The sequence below is a fragment of the Erythrolamprus reginae genome, chromosome 6 (assembly GCF_031021105.1).
Source record: "Erythrolamprus reginae isolate rEryReg1 chromosome 6, rEryReg1.hap1, whole genome shotgun sequence".
NCBI lineage: Eukaryota > Metazoa > Chordata > Lepidosauria > Squamata > Dipsadidae > Erythrolamprus > Erythrolamprus reginae.
The window spans coordinates 91,560,227-91,581,396 of NC_091955.1; the positions used below are offsets into that span (position 1 = coordinate 91,560,227).

At 41.2% G+C, this 21,170-nt stretch overlaps 1 protein-coding gene across 30 annotated transcripts in view; it reads right to left on the reverse strand.

Annotated features, from left to right (window-relative positions):
• CELF2 (CUGBP Elav-like family member 2) overlaps positions 1-21,170 on the reverse strand; it is a 591,098-nt gene that overhangs the window by 35,167 nt on the left and 534,761 nt on the right. For 16 of the 30 annotated variants that reach the window (XM_070754402.1, XM_070754411.1, XM_070754404.1 and 13 more), the window contains 2 exons: positions 15,749-15,812; positions 4,990-5,124 (listed from right to left, as the gene is read on the reverse strand). In XM_070754402.1, coding sequence (XP_070610503.1) covers positions 4,990-5,124; positions 15,749-15,812 — 199 coding nt within the window. Of the gene's footprint in view, positions 1-4,989; positions 5,125-15,748; positions 15,813-15,924; positions 16,009-21,170 lie in introns of all 30 variants that reach the window. The other 14 variants (XM_070754391.1, XM_070754421.1, XM_070754397.1 and 11 more) reach the window with 1 other exon arrangement.

Here is a 21,170-nt window from a genome sequence, read left to right on the forward strand (position 1 = left end):
AGCAGCTTCATTAAAATCAAGAGAGCTGGTTTTTCTCCTGTACACAACCCCAACCCACTCTCCCCCGCTAAGGAAGACTGTTAAATTAACCAGAACAGCATATTCTGTATTTCGTACCAAGTAAACAAATATGGGATTTTATTTGTAGCAGAACTACATGTGAGTCATGCTGAAAAGACATTCTTCAATTTGATAGAATCTGTGGTTAGGAGCTAGTATGAAAAAAGTCACGGTCATTTTAAAAGAGGATGAATTTTAACTTAGTTTGGAGATGATCCTCTCTTGAAATCAGGAACAAATGAATGGGGGGCATGAATACACAGCTGGAACTGTTTTAATATATTCCATTTTCAATAGCAGCCATACTAACTCAGATTAGTGTTTTGGCAGCCCACCTTTCTTCTGGAAAGCACTGTACACAACTTCTCCACAATCCTTTTCTCACAATAAAACTGTGAAACAGACTGAAAAGACAGCAAGTAGTTCAAAAAAACCCATCCAACTTAATAGATGGATAAGTAGAACTTGGCAACACAACTCCCCACAACACATACCCGAAGCCTGCAAAATCTGCTTTTAATTTGATTGTGATGGGGGTAAAGACGGAGTGGCTGTGGGTCCTGCCTCCCAGGGACAATTCCATCTGTCCGTCCATAACCCTGGGGGGGGATTATTGACCCCCTCAGAGAGGGTCCGCAACTTGGGCGTCCTCCTCAATCCACAGCTCACATTAGAGAAACATCTTTCAGCTGTGGCGAGGGGGGCGTTTGCCCAGGTTCGCCTGGTGCACCAGTTGCGGCCCTATCTGGATTGGGACTCACTGCTCACAGTCACTCACGCCCTCATCACCTCGAGGTTGGACTACTGTAATGCTCTCTACATGGGGCTACCTTTGAAAAGTGTTCGGAAACTTCAGATCGTGCAGAATGCAGCTGCGAGAGCAATCATGGGCTTCCCTAAATACGCCCATGTCACACCAACACTCCGCAGTCTGCATTGGTTGCCGATCAATTTCCGGGCACAATTCAAAGTGTTGGTTATGACCTATAAAGCCCTTCATGGCATCGGACCAGAATACCTCTAGGACCGCCTTCTGCCGCACGAATCCCAGCGACCGGTTAGGTCCCACAGAGTTGGCCTTCTCCAGGTCCTGTTGACTAAACAATATCGTTTGGCGGGACCCAGGAGAAGAGCCTTCTCTGTGGCGGCCCCGACCCTCTGGAACCAGCTCCCCCCGGAGATTAGAACTGCCCCCACCCTCCTTGCCTTTCGTAAAGTTCTTAAGACCCATCTCTGCCGTCAGGCATGGGGGAACTGACATATCTCCCCCGCGCCTATACAGTTTATACATGGTATGTTTGTGTGTTTGATTGCTTTTAATAATGGGGTTTTTAGTGTTTTTAAATTATTAGCTTTGTTCTTACATTGTTCTTGTTATTGTTCTGAACCACCCCGAGTCTACGGAGAGGGGTGGCATACAAATCTAATAAATAATAATAATAATAATAATAATAATAATAATAATAATAATAATAATAATAAAAATAAAAATAAAAATGATATAATCCATAGCCGGACCCTGTTGTATTTCCATCCTTGTGGGCCCAATGTTATCACCGGGGTGAAAGCAAACAGCAAACCCCACCCCACACAAAATTGTATAGTGTCTTCAATAATTCCATTTGCTTTTATCATCTTCAATTGGTATTTAATCCCTAGGTAGGATTATTTTGCATTCCATTCTCTGCCAAACCACTACTCAGCTGTGTAAATCCTAAATCGGGTCTAAAAACTGTATTCTTTTATAAATGTGATGTCAGAAGTGGAATCCACAATACGGATAGCATTAAAATTTGGGAAAAGTCAACCAAGGTTTTTCTGTGGCAAATCAAGCATCATCAGATACATTTGAAACCTGCAAATGCTAAGCATTACCAGTTACTGAGCATTTGTCCAACTCTGGAGCAAAGAGATAAGGAAGGGAAGGTTGCTGGCTGACTTGGAAGAAAACAGTTAGAATAAATTTTTTCTTTGCTTGATTATTTGAGACAGAATTGTTGATCTGGTCGGTGTCATAAAACTATAGAAATGGTAGATTCTACATTCCCATTCCCATAAAGAAAACATACAAGATATTTTACGTGACTGCCATGAACCACAAAAGTTCACAACAGAACTGAAACTGTGCACCAGTGTTGGTCATGACCTTTAAAGCCCTACATGGCATCGGACCTCCGGAACTGCCTACTACCGCACGAATCCCAGCGGCCGATAAGGTCCCACAGAGTTGGCCTTCTCTGGGTCCCGTCGATTAAACAATGTCGTTTGGCGGGTCCCAGGGGAAGAGCCTTCTCTGTGGCGGCCCTGGCCCTCTGGAACCAACTCCCCCCGGAGATTATAACTCCCCCACCCTCCCTGTCTTTCGTAAACTACTCAAGACTCATTTATACAGCCAGGCATCGGGGAGTTGAGATAGCCCTTCCCCCTAGGCCATTACAAGTTATGCATGGAATGTTTGTGTGTATCTTTGGTTTTATAATAGGGGTTTTTAGTTGTTTTTACTATTGGATTGTACATGTTGTTTTTATTATTGTTGTTAGCCGCCCCGAGTCTACGGAGAGGGGCGGCATACAAATCCAATAAATAATAATAATAATAATAATAATAATAATAATAATAATAATAATAATAATTATAATATGATATAAAGGGAATCATTTACAAGTCGACTAAAGTATATTTTGCTCCAAGGTGAAAAGCTAAGGGAAGAGGCTATTCCTGCACCTAATGCCCAACATTTCTCTGGAACCTATAAAAATTACAATCATTTGTATGAAGTAAGAGTTTGGGAATTGAATCAATTAGACATTGCATGGAACCATAGCAAAAAACTTTACATATATCCTGATGAGAGAACCTGATTTAATTTCCCCCAAGGGACATAGGTCATTTGTCTTTTCCTTTGAAAAGCTTTTCAGAAGTTTTAAGAGAACATCAAGTGTGTCCAAAATGAAAAGAAATAGAATTTGTTAAAACTACTGATATCAAAGAAGGCTCCATGTTTTCTAGGATTTGTAACATTCTGGGGTGATTGACAGGAAATAAACAGTTGACACAATTGGATAAATGTGGCAACAGGCAAAGCCAGGGTAAATTTTTACTAGGTGCAATATAAGGATAAAATGAATTATCCTTATTTATTAAAAAAAAAAATTCAAAAGAAATATAAGAGATAAGTATATAGAAAATGTGCATAACGAAATATGGTTCCCCAAATTCTCAAGGCTAAATTGCCTGCAATGATCCACGAATGAATTATCATCATTCTGGTTAAAATTATGTTCTCTTATTTGAGAAGGTTAGCAATACGAAGTGGATAAAATGTCTTTTTCAAAAAGAAATCTCTGCAATAGATAGGACAGACACATTTTGAAGGTTTCCTCATTAAGATTCTCCAGTCTAAATTGAAGTCCTTATTAAAATTTAAAATAACACAGTTAATACATGCTTGAAATCACAATTCAATACAGGAAGGGTGTCTGCCAGATATACCACCCCCCCAGGGCAAAATGGCGGCTGTGATAGAATAATCAAATGACACAAATAAAAAAAACCAGGGGAATTTCAATCACAATTTGAATCACCTATAAAGCCTTACATGGCTTAGGACCAGATTACCTATGGGGCCATCTTAGAAACATAGAAACATAGAAGACTGACGGCAGAAAAAGACCTCATGGTCCATCTAGTCTGCCCTTATACTATTTCCTGTATTTTATCTTAGGATGGATATATGTTTATCCCAGGCATGTTTAAATTCCGTTACTGTGGATTTACCAACCACATCTGCTGGAAGTTTGTTCCAAGGATCTACTACTCTTTCAGTAAAATAGTATTTTCTCATGTTGCTTCTGATCTTTCCCCCAACTAACCTCAGATTGTGTCCCTTTGTTCTTGTGTTCACCTTCCTATTAAAAACACTTCCCTCCTGAACTTTATTCAACCCTTTAACATATTTAAATGTTTTGATCATGTCCCCCCTTTTCCTTCTGTCCTCCAGACTATACAGATTGAGTTCATTAAGTCTTTCCTGATAGGTTTTATGCTTAAGACCTTCCACCATTTTTGTAGCCCATCTTTGGACTGTTCAATTTTGTCAATATCTTTTTGTAGGTGGGGTCTCCAGAATGAACTGAACACAGTATTCCAAATGTGGTCTCACCAGCCCTCTGTATAGCGGGATCACAATCTCCCTCTTCCTGCTTGTTATACCTGTAGCTGTGCAGCCAAGCATTCTACTTCCTTTTCCTGCGGCCTGACTGCACTGTTCACTCATTTTGAGACTGTCTTCTGCTTCATGTACCCCAGCAGCTGGTTAGATCCCACAGAGTCGGCCATCTCCAGGTCCCGTCGGCCAGACAATGTCGTCTGGTGGGACCTAGGGGAAGAGCCTTCTCTGTGGTGGCCCCGGCCCTTTGGAATGAATTCCCTCCAGAGATATGTACCGCCCCCTCCCTCCTGGCCTTTTGCAAAGCTTTGAAGACCCTTCTCTGCCGGCGGACATGGGGGCCATGAGTATTGAGATCTAACTCCATCCGATACCATGAATGACGAGATTTACCGTATTTTTCGGTATATAAGACACATCTTTTTTCTCCCTAAAAGAGGCTGATAATTTGGGTGCGTCTTATACTCTGAAAGCCTGTTGCAATGTTTTCTTTATCTGAAGATTTCAGTTACTTATAGTTTTTATTATTATTATTATTATTATTATTATTATTATTATTATTATTTATTAGATTTATATGCCACCCCTCTCCGAAGACTCGGGGTGGCATACAAATCTAATAAATAATAATAATAAAATTGATCTATGGCTAGTTGGTGGGGCTACCTTCCACATCGTAGCTCTTAACACACTGTGCATGTGGCTAGAAGAAGACTAATGTTTACAACTCTCTATTTTTCCGCCTTTTTTGGCGATCCTACCTGGGCTGGTGAGTGCACCAAGGGCCCCTGATGCTGTGGAGAGCGGATTCGCGTTGGCGGTGTTGGCTGTGGACTGGGCTGCGGCCGCTGCAGCTGCTAAGGTTGCCAAATTTTGTAGCTGTAAAGCATTCATTCCTGCAGAGGAAACAGAGAGCTAGTGAAGTCGATGACCAAACCCAAACCATTTGTTTTAAATCTAGCAACTCCAGTGTAAAACCTCCATTTTCCCCTTGGCCTTGATTTATTTTATTTGTTTATTTGTTCGTTTTGTCAAGTACGTAATTGGTGGTATACGAAGATAAAACAACATTTATATACATGATACTAGTAAGAGAGAAACATTAGGACAGGGGACGGAAGGCACACTGGTGCACTTATGCACGCCCCTTACTGATCTCTTAGGAATCAGGAGAAATCAACAGTGGATAGTCTAAAAGTAAAGTTTTTGGGGTTAGGTCATGATAGTATAGAGTCTGGTAGTGAGTTCCAGGCATCAACTACTCCGTTACTAAAGTTGTATTTCTTGCAGTCGAGTTTAGAGCCCTCCACTCCTCCACTCGCAACAGAATACCCTACGCAACTAGACTTACAATCGTAGGTTTAGAAAGCTTAGAACTACGTTGTCTTAAACACGACCTAAGCATAGCCCATAAAATCATCTGCTACAACATCTTTCCTGTCAACGACTACTTCAGCTTCAACCACAACAACACACGAGCACACAACAGATACAAAGTTAAAGTAAACCACTCTAAACTTGACTGCGGGAAATACGACTTTAGTAACGGAGTAGTTGATGCCTGGAACTCACTACCAGACTCTGTAGTATCACCATCTAATAAATTGTGTAAGTAAATTGTGGCCTGTATTCTTTTAGCTTGTCTTTTATGTTTGGTCTTCCCCTCGTACTTTTAAATGGCTCGTTAACTACAGCAGTGTCTTTACTTCCGAACTTAATTCATTCCGTGACCTGGTTCTTAAGTAGAAAAGTTTGTAACAAGAAGCAATTTTTCCCATAGGAATCAATGTAAAAGCAAATAATGTATGTGATTGGGGAAACCACAAGGAGGGCGGAGGCCCTGTTTCCTCCCAGGAGATTCCTAGAGAGGCCCCACAGGGGCTTCTCCCTGCCTTTTCCAGCCCTGTTTCCTCCCAGGAGATTCCTAGAGAGGCCCAACGGAGGCTTCTCCCCACCTTTTCCGGTTACAGTTTCGGAGGCTTGGGTTTGTAAGTGGAAAATGGTTCTTGAGAAGAGGCAAAACAAAATCTTAAACACCCGGTTCTTATGTAGAAAAGTTTGCAAGTAGAGGCCTTTGTAGGTAGAGGTACCACTGTATTTAGTTCTGTAATGGTCTTTCACCAAAATAAAGTCTAACTTGACTTGGGATTTTTGCAAAGACTATAATTTTCTAGTTTTCTTGATTTTCATTTTAAAAAAAGAAACCTGTTCTGACAGACCAGATGACAGAGACTCAGCAGGAGCCCTCATGAATGTGAAGCATGAGTTGCGCCACGAGGCCACAATAAAAAATGCAGGAGGAATTATCTTGGGATAGCTCTGTGTTGTTTATCAGAGAGTATGTCAAAGACAAGCAACAGGAAAAGAGCCATACCCTTCTCCTTGCAATTTTTTTTTAATAAAGCATCACAAGGATATGTTGTTATCTAACCACGATACTTCTATTTCAAAAGGGAGAAAAGAGAAGAGAAGAAAAGAGACTGCGTTACTGACTAATACAGTGTTTCCCAACCTTGGCAACTTGAAGATATTTGGACTTCAACTCCCAGAATTCCCCAGCCAGCGTCTGCTGGCTGGGGAATTCTGGGAGTTGAAGTCCAAATATCTTCAAGTTGCCAAGGTTGGGAAACACTGGACTAATAATCCATTAGTCTGGTTTTTGCCGGGGATAATTTGCTGTGAAGTCAAACCCACTGTGGCCCAGAATTAGGAGAAGTCAACTGAGTCACACCTTTGAAACAATTTCCATTCTAGTAAAAATGCTCGCTGAACGTTTACTCAGAGCTCTGAAAGTACTTTAACCAAGGGGGAATTTAATTAATAAAGGCAAACTTCCACACAATCCCTAAAAGATCAAGATGCGCGGGAAGCTTCAATAACAGAACAAACTAGGCGCCCATGTCAAACAAGCGACACAAAAGGCACAAACAGATCCCTCATATTTTTCACTCTTTAGGAAATTCGGTGTATGTAATGATTTTCTGGTGATGGATATCAGAAGAAATAAGGGGCAGGATCTTTCTTTCTCAAGTAGAAATTTCCTGCCTGAGCAGGGGGTTTGATTAGAAGACCTCCAAAGTTCTCTCCAACTATTCTATTCTATTCTGTTCCATTTCATTTCTATTCTATTCTGTTCTATTCTATTGTTTCTATTAGTTTCTACTCTACTCTATTTCTATTCTATTCCAGTTCTATTCCCTCTCCTCCCCTCTCCTCCCCTCCCCTCCCCTCCCAATTCCCTTCCATTCTATTCTATTTCAATTTAATTCCCTATTGTATTGTATTGTATTCCTATTCCAATTCCAATTCCATTTCCATTTGTATTTGTTTTCTATTCTATATTCTATTCTATTCTATTCTATTCTATACAGCTACCTGCCAAACAGGTACTAAAACAAATCTCTAGTACTAAACAGGTACCAAAACAAATCCTTCTAGGAGTTGGAAAAAACCCAGCCAAGATTCAAAATGAAAAGGAAACACCTCATTGCTCTTTGTCAGCTCATAAACTGCACCTCCGTATAACTGGACGAGATTTATATTTAACAGACCATACTGTGCAACAAGGCACTTAGTACAGATAAGCTCTGCTTTTCTTTTTCTGACTTGGTGCCAGGGATAAATCAGAGGAGCTCTTTTGAACCCGCTGCCAACTTTGTCCAAAACAGGCTCATTTCAAAGTGTTAACGGCTGACATAATGGGATGGAACTGTATAATCACCGCGCGGTATTCATGCCTTGGCTCTGTTTATCACCTAAACCTTTTGTCAGCTAAATATCCAGCCAGGATGCTTTCTAATGCTCAGCTACCAGAGAAGCTACCTTCACTAGGCTACCTTTATTAAAACCATCAGATTTTGATGGTGACAGGAATGGCTGGTTAACCTGACTGCCTTTTCCTTGAAGGAAAGGAAGAATTCAGCAACGGGTTCACAAGAACCAGATCAGATGCGCTGGGAATCCAATTTCACTTAACAACCATAGAAACATAGAAGACTGACGGCAGAAAAAGACCTCTTAGTCCTTCTAGTCTGCCCTTATACTATTTCCTGTATTTTATCTTACAATGGATATATGTTTATCCCAAGCATGTTTAAATTCAGTGACTGTGGATTTACCAACCACATCTGCTGGAAGTTTGTTCCAAGGATCTACTACTCTTTCAGTAAAATAGTATTTTCTCATCTTGCTTCTGATCTTTCCCCCAACTAACCTCAGATTGTGCCCCGATGTTCTTGTGTTCACTTTCCTATGAAAAACACTTCCCTCCTGAACCTTATTTAACCCTTTAACATATTTAAATGTTTCTATCATGTCCCCCCTTTTCCTTCTGTCCTCCAGACCAGTGATTTTCAACCTTTTTTGAGCCGCGGCACATTTTTTACATTTATGAAACCCTGGGGCACATTGAGCGGAGCGGGGCGGGGGGCTAAAAAAAGTTTGGACAAAAAAATTCTCTCTCTCTCTCTTCCTCCCTTTCACTCTATTTCTCTCTCCCTCCTTTTCTCCCTTCCTTCCTCTTTCTTTCTCTATCTCCACCCATCTTTCTCTTCCTTCCTTCCTCTCTTTTTTGCTCTCTTTCTCTCTCCCTCCCTACCTCCCTCTATGTCTTTCTCTCTCTCTCCTTCCCTCCCTCTCTTTCTCTCTCTCTCTTGCTTGCTTTCTTTCTCTTTCTTTCTCTTGTTCTCTTTCTCTCTCTCTTGCTTTCTTTCTCTTTCTCTCTTGCTCGCTCTTTCTCTCTCTTGCTTTCTTTCTCTCTCTCTCTTGCTTTCTTTCTCTCTCTGAGCTTCGCGGCACACCTGACCATGTCTCACGGCACACCAGTGTGCCGCGGCACACTGGTTGAAAAACACTGCTCCAGACTATACAGATTGAGTTCATTAAGTCTTTCCTGATACGTTTTATGCTTAAGACCGTCCACCATTCTTGTAGCCCATGTTTGGACCTGTTCAATTTTGTCCATATCTTTTTGTAGGTGAGGTCTCCAGAACTGAACACAGTATTCCAAATGTGGTCTCACCAGCGCTCTATACAGCGGGATCACTGTCTCCCTCTTCCTGTTTGTTATACCTCTAGCTATGCAGCCAAGCATTCTACTTGCTTTCCCTACTGCCTGACTGCACTGTTCATCCATTTTGAGACTGTCAGAAATCACTACCCCTATATCCTTCTCTTCTGAAATTTTTGCTAGCACAGAACTGCCTATACAATACTCAGATTGAAGATTCCTTTTGCCCAAGTGCATTATTTTACATTTGGAAACATTAAACTGCAGTTTCCATTGCTTTGACTACTTATCTAGTAAAGCTAAATAATTTGCCATATTATAGACGCCTCCAGGAATATCAACCCTATTGCACACTTTAGAGTCATCAACAAATAGGCAAACCATCAGATTTTGATGATGACAGGAATGGCTGATTAACCTGACTGCCTTTTCCTTGAAGGAAAGGAAGAATTCAGCAACAGGTTCACAAGAAGCAGATCAGATGCGCTGGGAATCTGGTTTCACTTAACAACCATGTTACTAAGTTAACAACTGCAGTAATTCACTTAATAATTGTGGGAAGAAAGGTGGCGAAATAGGATAAAACTCACTTAACAATTATCTCATCTAGCAACAAAGATAATATCTCCGGGACCGCCTTCTGCCGCACGAATCCCAGCGACCAGTTAGGTCCCACAGAGTTGGCATTCTCCGGGTCCTGTTGACTAAACAATGTCATTTGGCCCGACCCTCTGGAACCAGCTCCCCCCAGATATCAGAGTTGCCCCCACCCTCCTTGCCTTTCGCAAGCTCCTTAAAACCCACCTCTGTCGTCAGGCATGGGGGAACTGAAATGTTTTCCCTTCCCCCTAGGCTTATAGAATTTATACATGGTATGCTTGTTTGTATGATTGGTCTCTTAAATTCGGGTTTTTAGATTATTTTTTAATATTAGATTTGTTACATTGTCTTTTTTATTGTTGTTAGCTGCCCCAAGTCTTTGGAGAGGGGCGGCATACAAATCTAATAAATAAATAAACAAACAAACAAACAAACAAACAAACAAACAAAAAAATTAGGGGACTGGAGGCTAAAACGTAGGAAGAACGGTTGCAGGAATAGAGGACGTCTAGTTTAATGAAAAGAAGGACTAGCCGTGTCCCAATATCTCAGGGTCTACTACAAAGAAGAAGGAGTCAAGCTATTCTCCAAAGCACCTGCGGGTAGAACAATAAGCAATGGGTGGAAACCAATCAAGGACAGAAGCAATTTATAACTAAGGAGAAATTTCCTGACAGTCAGAACAATTAATCAGATTAGATTAGATTAGATTTATTGGATTTATATGCCGCCCCTCTCCGAAAACAGTGGAATATCTTGTCTCCAGAAGTTGTGAATGTCCCAGCACTGGAAGTTTTTAAGAAGATGTTGGACATCTACTTGTGTAGGATTTCCTGCCTAAGCAGGAGATTGGACTAGAAGACCTCCAAGGTCCCTTTCAACTCTCACTCTATTCTAAAATGAAATGAAAAATAATCTGATAATTTTTTGATGAAACCACTGAATATTCTACAAACACAGTACTTTTTGGAAGAAACGTTAATTATGTACATTCGGAAAGAGGGAGAGAAGGAAGAGAGGTTCTAGATACGCTTCTTAGTTTTTATGCTGGAGGGAAAAAAATGCTGAGAATAAACATGGAATTTAATTGATTTCAATAATATAAACTGCTCAGCTATCAAAATAGAGCCATATTTTGTACAGCACGAATTGCAAGTTAGATTTTCATTGCTTGGCAGATTAAAAAAATACAATTAAATTATGCTTATAATGGATGTACAATATGTCTGCTTAAAATGTAAGATTTTTATAAAATGTATTTATAAGGAGAAGGGCTATGAAAATTTAATTTAATGTTCACCTTAGGTAATTTGGTGTCTTATTGTTCACAGCAATTACCATAAATCTACATATCAATAAGGAAGAACAGATGTCAGTTGTTACATCCACTTGCCAATCAGGCTTGTTAAAAATCGGCAGATGGATGCTTGTAGAATTCTCTCATATGGCCTATTAGCACATTTGCAGAAAACTGGTATAGTACCCTTTGCAGTGACACACACAGTCCTGTTAAAAGACAAATAAATCGGAGACCTGAGGTTTCTACATCACAACTCAGGTGGCAAAATTCTGGGTGATTTTTTATTTATTTTTCTTCTCCAATGACGTGTACAGAAAAAAAAGATACCATTAATTTCAAATTAATTTACAATATAACATTTTTACAATTTCGGTATACACCGATTAAACCAATGCCACCTCCTGACGATTTAACATCTGGACCAAATAATAATTATTCCAATTCCTCATATGATAAAAAAGTAAAAAATAAAAGAAGAACTGCATACATTTTAGACTGTTACTATTCTTAATCACATCGAATTAATTAGATCAAAATGTTTCTATTTTCTCAAAAATCTCCTCCATATCAATTTTCATATACAGTGATATCTTGTCTTACAAACTTAATTGGTTCTGGGACGAGGTTCTTAAGGTGAAAAGTTTGTAAGATGAAACAATGTTTCCCATAGGAATCAATGAAAAGGCGATTAATGCATGCAAGCCCAAAATTCACCCCTTTAGCCAGCCAAAGCGCCCATTTTTGCACTGCTGGGATTCCCTGAGGCTCCCCTCCATGGGAAACACCACCTCCGGACTTCTGCGTTTTTGTGATGCTGCAGGGGAATCCCAGCAGGGGGATTCCATTGCCAGCGAAGCCCCGGTTTTTGCACTGCTGGATTCCCCTGCTGGAATTCCCCTGCAGCATCACAAAAACACGGAAGTCCGGAGGTGGGGTTTCTCATGGAAGGGAGCCTCAAGGGAATCCCAGCAGTGCAAAAACAGGCGCTTCACTGGCAACCGAATTCCAGAGGCGGGTCATCCCAGCGGCGGCAGTGGGTTTGTAAGGTGAAAATAGTTTGTAAGAAGAGGCAAAAAAATCTTAAACCCCGGGTTGGTATCTCGAAAAGTTTGTATGACAAGGCGTTTGTAAGATGAGGTATCACTGTATACTTTAAACCCTCTTCCATAATAAATGCCGTTTAAAGTAAAAGAAAAAAAACCTTAAGGGGAAAGAAAAAGAGCAAATATTTCCAATGATCTCCAACACGGTATTTAACTTACTATTAAAAAAAAGATAACTAATATATATATAAAGGTGGCAGAAAAAAAAAGGAAGAACCCACCATATAGTATATCCCAAATATCGCCAAATTAATAAACCAAATTAGAAAGGAACCTAATTAAAAAATAGTTCCCTTTCATGAATAGAAATACAAAATAGTCTTCGGAGAGGGGCGGCATACAAATTTAATAAAATAAAATAAATAAAATAATAATAAATAAAGATTAAAGATAATTAGAAAATAACAGGGAGAGAATAAGGGAAAAAATATAGGGAAAAAGATAAGAAAAGAAAAGGGGAGGATAAAAACAGGAACTAAATACTCCATACATTCATACATTCATCATATCCTGTTCTGGTTATACAACTTTCAATCCATAACACTTTCCATCCAATAGCATCATCCTACCCTATTCTACAAAGAGAGAGGGGAAAAAAGCTCACTGGCAAAATTATTTACAACCCATCACTGAGTGATTCGCTTAACAACTTTGGCAAGAAAGGTTGTAAAATGGGACTTGACAATTATCTCCGTAACAGAAAGTTGTGGATATAAATCGAGGCCCATCGGTGTATGAAAGAAAGAATACCAGAGAAGCCAAAAAATAAAAATCAGTATCTAAGTGTTTTGTACTTCAAAAGTCTACAGTTAGGCAGAGGTGATGAAGCTAGGAGATAGTTCCAAATATTTCCCAGCAGACTGGCTATCAAGGCTTCTGGTTGGAGAATGTGTGAATTTGCACGGGTCTTGAGTGCTATTGACAATCTCAGATTTGTCATTTGCAGAGTTGATCCATTTAGATTAATGGGGGAAAAAAATAATAGCTAAGGCTTATTTTACTCCCAGCTGGTTTCACTGATGCAATGGCTAAGTCTGGATCCAATTTACTTTGAAAGAATACTCATGACTTTGGGCTGTCTCAACCAATAGATCATAATTGCAGAGACACAATACATCTCTAACTGTACTATGCAGAAAAAATCTTTCACTGCCCTCACACAAACAAACAAAACACACACACACATCTTTCTGGTCCTTGCATTTCTTATTTTGTAGGATGAAGTCCAAAAAAAATATTATTGGGCTTCTTAAAGGCAAATCTGTTTCCAAAAAACCAGCACTGTGAAAATGTTGTTTATCACATTAAGATATATTTTTTTAATGAGAGGAGAATAATAATCATAAAAAATCGTGCCAGATTATGAGCGGCACATAATAATGGGCGGCAAGTACGTGCCAATAGATCTGCACACCAGAGGAAATAACTCAGCAATATCGTCACCTACGGGCCAATTTAATATTGTCAGAAAGCGGATTCTGCATTAGTCCCTGGAGCCAATGCAGTAATGGCATTTTCTATGAATAAAACACTGACAGCGTATGGGGACACCTCCCTCTCTTTTCCATAGATGCTCCATTCAGAGCAAAGCATTCATAGTATTTTTAAAAGGGAGGAAACCCCACCCCGAGAGGTAGAAAAGAAAGAGGAGGTCAAGACGATACATGGATATATGACCCCTCGCATCCTGGACATAAACTGTTTCAACTCCTACCTTCAAAACGTCGCTACAGAGCACTGCACGCCAAGACAACTAGACACAAGAACCGTTTTTGCCCCGAACGCCATCACTCTACTAAACAAATAATTCCCTCAACACTGTCAAACTTTTTACTAAGTCTGCACTTCTATTTCTACTAGTTTTTTCTCATCATCCCTATCACCCATTTCCTCCCACTTAGGACTGTATGACTGTAACATGTTGCTTGTATCCTAAGATTTTTATTAATATTGATTGTTTCTTTCCGGTCACAATTCAAAGTGTTGGTTATGACCTTTAAAGCCCTACATGGCATTGGACCAGAGTACCTCCGGAACCGCCTGCTACTGCACGAATCCCAGCGACTGATAAGGTCCCACAGAGTTGGCCTTCTCTGTGGTGGCCCCGGCCCTCTGGAATCAACTCCCCCCGGAGATCAGAACTGTTCCCACGCTCCTTGTCTTTCGTAAACTACTCAAGACCCACCTATACTGCCAGGCATGGGGGAGTTGAGACATCTTTTCCTCAGGCCCCTTATAATTTGTGTTTGGTATGTATGTGTTGTTTGGTTTTAATATGATAGGGTTTTAGTTATTTCTTTTAATATTAGATTTGTGCTACTATAATATTGTTTTTATCAATGTTGTGAGCCGCCCCGAGTCTTCGGAGAGGGGTGGCATACAAATCTAATAAATAATAATAATAATAATAATAATAATAATAATAATAATTATTATTATTATTATTCATTGCTTATTTGATCCCTATGACAATCATTAAGTGCTGAACCACATGATTCTTGCCAAATGTATCTTTTTCTTTTATGTACACTATTCTATTCTGTTCTGGAGCTGAAGCCCTTTGGTGTAGCAAGAGTGGATGAAAGCATCACCCATTTGCTGCAGTGGTCAGAGCCGGAGTGGCGCAGCAGGTAGAGTGCTGTACTGCAAGCCACTGAAGCTGACTGCTAGATCTGCAGGTCAGCGGTTCAAATCTCATCACTGGCTGAAGGTTGACTCAGCCTTCCATCCTTCCGAGGTGGGTAAAATGAGGACCTGAATTGTGGGGGAAATATGCTGGCTCTGTTTTTAAAAAAGGGCTATTGCTAACATGTTGTAAGCCGCCCTGAGTCTACGTAGAAGGGCGGCATAAAAATCGAATAAATAAATAAATAAATAAATAAATAAAAATAAATTCATATGTCGGTTGGATGATAAGAGCAGCGCAGGAGAGGTTGCTGCTTCGATGGGACTTAAAGAATATGTCCTTCGTTGAAATCTTTGTTTGCTGATTATGACAAAGATAACTGGCAAGAAAGACTATGTACTTGGTAATACAGTGGTACCTCGACATATGAGCTTAATTCGTTCCAGACCCGAGCTCGTAAGTCGATCAACTTGCATCTCGAACGAATGCCTTTAGACTTTGTTTTTCGCGCCGAGATAACCAGAAGCAAGGAGATTCTTGCGCCACCTAGTGGAAGCTTGGTTCGTATCCCGAATTTGAGCTCGGGTGTCGAACAGAAATTTCGCTTGCGTCCTGGCTCGTAACTTGGAATACTCGCATGTGGAGCAGCTCGTATCTAGAGGTACTACTGTATTTGGATTGTTATTCTGACTTATTATGTGTATGACTTTAGACTGTTTATCTGAATATGTTATTTCTCAAAGTAAACTTTAATTCGTGTTCTGCTTTTGCATATACTCACCTCTTAAACCACATGGTTAGATGAAGTTGCACTGAAAAGCACTAAAATTCAGCCAGAAGAGAAAAAAGAAGGAAAGGAATAAATAAAGAGGCTTTAACTCACCAGCCATTTGTTGAATGCCACTGAAGGCACCCAAGTTACTGGAGGAAGTTGCTTGCTGCAGAAGCTGCAAATTAACAGTAACAACAACATCAATGGGGTTAATAACGCAACAAGTTAAGATTAAAGCAAAATTATCTGAATCAAATTAAATTTGGGATACTTATAGTTTCCTTTACATTTATACAGTCTCTTGCTTCTGCCTGGTGTTGGAATGAAGGTCCCCAGAGCCGATGCTGTAAATCCATATTAATGTCTAATCTCTATTAAGAAACACACAGACACTGGGGAAACTCAATAACATTGCTGCTTTAAAACAATTAATCAATTTACTCTTTTTTTAAAAACTGCCAGCCAGGTGCTAAATCTATTTTCAGCCCAACATAGTGTGACTAATCATTGCCCTCTACAGTCTAGCAGTTAACATAGTTTATAGTTTATAGTTTATTAGATTTGTATGCCGCCCCTCTCCAAAGACTAGGGGCGGCTCACAGCATAACAGTAATACAATACATTACAAATCTAATAATAAAAAATTAAATCCATTTAAGAAGGCATTAATAACACAATAAACCCCCTAACTATGCAGTCATACACATTCAACCTAATCTATCATACAGTGAGGCCACATAAATCATCCTGGTTAAACCACAAGGTTATTTTCCACCTTCCCACTTCAAAAGAGAAGCCGGTTTCCTTAAAATGGTTTGTAGGGCTGGTCCCGAATAACCTCACAATGGGCTGTTCTTTTTTCACAGAGTTGCATTTACATAGGGGATCTGCATGTCAGTGCACTATTTTGGCAATCCAACTGTATAGAACTGTGATGGCGAACCTATGGCATGTGTGCCACGGGTGGCATGCAGAGCCATATCTGAGGGCACCCAAGGTGTTGCCCTATGTCAGTTCCAGCATGCACAGCAGATTTTTGGCCTTCTGGAGGATGGAGGAGACGTTTCCACCATCCCCAGGCTTCAGCAAAGCCTCCGGAGCCTGTGGATGGTGCAAAAGAGGCTCAGTGGGCCTACTGGAAGTTCGAAAATAAAATTACAGTAGGCTCATTGTGCCATTTTTTGTCCTTCCCAGGCATCAGGAAAGTTTCCTGAAGCCTGCACAAGGCAAAAAAATAGGCCCAATGGGCCTACCGGAAGTTCAAAAATAAAATTACAGTAAGCCTGTTGGGCCCATTTTTTGCCTTGTGCAGACTTCAGGAAAGCCTGCACAAGGCAAAAAATGGGCCCAACAGGCTTACAGGAAGTTCGAAAACAGGAAGTTGTGTGCACATGAATGGGGGGAGGGCACACAAACACACACATGTGTGTGCGCATGTCCTTTTGGCACCTGAGCAAAAAATGGTTCGCCATCACTGGTATAGAATATTCACCTAGGCTAAGGGTAGGCAAAGTTGGCTCTTGTATGACTTGTGGACTTCAACTCCCAGAATTCCTGAAAGAATCATGCTAGGTCAGGGATTCTGGGAGTTGAAGTCCACATGACATAGAAGAGCCAACTTTGCCTATCCCTGACCTAGGCACAACCGATTGATTTTGATATCGTATTCAGTTGTCAATTGTCATTGCTGAGATGCTGTTATCAGGGGACAACCTTGGAACCAGTTCCTGGTCTTACACATAATCTAGTTCCCACATTGGCTAAGTCCTGGTTTGCTTAATCATAGCTTCCTGGATAACCCATATTTGGTTGGGATCACACCATAGGCTAGGTCACCAACCATTACTTCCAAATCACAATGGCTGGTTTCGCACAACATGTCAAAATGAGTCGAAGCACCTTTGAGCATATTGTAATGTGTGAATAAAGCTACAGAAGGACAGAACCATTTTTCATTGGATTATTGATGATTCCAAGTGACACAGAATTTGTAATAACTGAGGTAGACTCCTAGTGTAAAGTTTCATTATGAATGAAAAACTTAAACATATATGGAAATCTGCTAGGTCCGTGATGACAAAGCTATGGCATGTGTGCCACAGGTGGCATGCGGAGCCATATATGAGGGCAAGGAAGGAATTGTTCATGACCTTTAAAGCCCTACATGGCAATGGACCAAATTACCTCTGGAACCGCCTGCTACCGCACGAATCCCAGCAACCAACAAGGTCCCACAGAGTTGGCCTTCTCCGGGTCCCGTCGACTAAACAATGTTGTTTGCCGGGCCCCAGGGGAAGAGCCTTCTCTGTGGTGGCCCCGGCCCTCTGGAACCAACTCCCCCCGGAGATTAGAACTGCCCCCACCCTCCCTGTCTTTCGTAAACTACTCAAGACTCATTTATACCGCCAGGCATGGGGGAGTTGAGATAGCTCTTCCCCCTAGGCCATTACAAGTTATGCATGTTATGTTTGTGTGTATGTTTGGTTTTATAATAGGGGTTTTTAGTTGTTTTTTATTATTGGATTGTACATGTTGTGTTTATTATTGTTGTTAGCCGCCCCGAGTCTACGGAGAGGGGCGGCATACAAATCCAATAAATTATTAATTATTCATTATTAATTGCCCTATGTCAGCTCCAGCACACATGTGCATGCTGGCAGCTGATTTTCGACCTTCTGGGGGGCAGGGGAGGCAATTTTCACCCTCCCCAGGCTTCAGGAAGGCCTCTGGAGCCTGTGGATGGTGAAAAACGGGCACTACGCACCTACCAGAAGTTTAGAAATGAATTTCTGGTAGGCCCATTTGGTCTGCTTTTTGCACTCCCCAGGCTTCTGGAAAGCCTCCTGAAGCCTGGGAAAGGCAAAAAATGGACCCAATGGGGCTACTGGGAGTTCGGAAATGAACCTCCGGTAGGCCCATCGAGCCTGCTTTTCGCCATCCATGTCCCAATCACGGAAGGGATGCCCATCGCTGGTGCTCCCGATGTGCTCCTGGTGACTGGCACAGGGGTGTGTGTGTCCAGTGTGCATGTGCACGCCAGCATGAGTTTCAGCTTCTGCGCATATGCAGGAACCGAAATTTCACACGAGGACTCTTGAGCACTGAAGATTTTGCCAATTTTCAGCAACTTCTTAAGCAAAAAAATGCCAAAAATCAGCAAAGTGTCCTCACATGAGACTTGGTTTCCTGCACATGCACAGAAGCTGAATCTCGCACGGGCGCATGTGTGCACATTAGAGACACAGAGATGCATGCACATCTCCGATTTTCAAACTGGGGCTGCGCACCAGACCATCCATGCAGCAGCCCACTACTGGTCCCAATGAATACTGAATGTCCATTCTAATGTCGTCCTGATCCTTCAAACCAAACTTTTTATTCTAAGTTTCAAGCTTCATGGAAACCCTGGTTGCAGTACATCTAAGCATCTCTCAGTTTGATCAAACCAGGCAGTTGCTTATGCAACTTAATAAAGGGGAGATAAAAAGGGGGGCACTGTAGAAATGCATTGGTTAACTGGCAACCTGAACCATCTCGCCAAGGGAAAAGAAATCTTTTCAAATTGACATCCAATTATGAAATTTAAAAGAGCTGTATTGAATGAAAGCCCACGATGCCACTCCTGTGTACTGATGCTGCATTCAGAAAATATAATTGTGGAGCTTGGCCCCTTTTATCTAAACGCACAGCAGGGAAAGGCGACAGGGGTGGGAGAAGGGACAAACAACATAATTCAGACCATTGAGAAATTTCGATAATTATTTTTCCCTCCCTGTGCAGAAGACTGCCACTGAACATTTTCATATTCATTAATTCCGTATATTTACGAACAACCAGTGTCAATCATGGTGCGGTGGGTGTAGAATTACTCGCGATCTGAAGAATTTGAGATCTGCAGGGGTGTAGAAGACAATCAGGTCTTCAAACACAGATCATAAAATGCTCAGGTACACAGGTACTCAGGAATAACTTGAAGAAAGAATGTGAGAATGCTGATTATTTGTCCCCGCGAGATTCCCTTGCCCTGTTGCTTTTCTTTTTACCAAACTTGTCTGTGACTTTGAAGTCAATAGGACAGAAGAAATAAGAGGGTTATCTGGAAAGTAAGGTTACAAGGCACGTAGCTCTTGCAGGGAATGTTCGCTGGGGAGGTTGGTATTTGGACAGGGAGTCATTGCTCACAGTCACTCATGCCCTCATCACCTCGAGGTCCGATTACCGCAACACTCTCTACATGGGGCTACCTTTGAAAAGTGTTCGGAAACTTCAGATTGTGCAGAACGCAGCCGCGAGAGCCATCGTGGGGCTTCCAAGATTCACCCACGTTTCTTCAACACTCCGTGGCTTTCATTGGCTGCCGATCAGTTTCCGGTCACAATTCAAAGTGTTGGTTATGACCTTTAAAGCCCTACATGGCAATGGACCAGATTACCTCCGGAACTGCCTGCTACCGCACGAATCCCAGCGACTGATAAGGTCCCACAGAGTTGGCCTTCTCCGGGTCCCGTCGACTAAACAATGTTGTTTGGCGGGCCCCAGGGGAAGAGCCTTCTCTGTGGCGGCCCCGGTCCTCTGGAACCAACTCCCCCCGGAGATTAGAACTGCCCCCACCCTCCCTGTCTTTTGTAAACTACTCAAGACTCATTTATACCGCCAGGCATGGGGGAGTTGAGATAGCTCTTCCCCCTAGGCCATTACAAGTTATGCATGGAATGTTTGTGTGTATGTTTGGTTTTATAATAGGGGTTTGTAGTTGTTTTTATTATTGGATTGTACATGATGTGTTTATTATTGTTGTTAGCCACCCCGAGTCTATGGAGAGGGGCGGCATACAAATCCAATAAATTATTATTATTATTACTATCGTGTAGCGAGAAGCCAGCGGAATTGAACGAGCAGGCCAGTGGTCAGTAGATCATTGACTGGCGTTGTGGTGAAGGTTAGAGGTGAGCGTCCTCATTCCGTTTCCCTCCAAGTGCGAAGTGCGTGCTGTAATACACGACCTGAATGCTAAGGGCATGAACACTGCTGCGATTCATCACAAAATTGTTTCAGATTAGAATAGAATAGAATAGAATTTTATTGGCCAAGTGTGAATTTGTCTTGGTGCAGATGCTCTCAGTGTACATAAAAGAAAAAAATACATTTGTCAAGAATCATGTGGTACAACACTTAATGATTGTCATAGGGGTCAAATAACCAATGAGGAAGCAATCAACATTAATAAAAATCTTAGGATACAAGCAACAAGTTACAGTCACACAGTCTTAAGTGGGAGAAAAAGGATGATAGGAATGATGAGAAAAATTAGTAGAAATAGAAGTGCAGATTTAATATAAAGTCTGATAGTGTTGAGGGAATTATTTGTTTAATAGAGTGATGGCGTTCGGGAAAAAACTGTTCTTGTGTCTAGTTGTCTTGGTGTGCAGTGCTCAATAGTGGTGTTTTGAGGATAGGAGTTGAAACAATTTATGTTGAGGATGCGAGGGGTCAGTAAATATTTTCCCCGCCCTCTTTTTGACTTGTGCAGTAT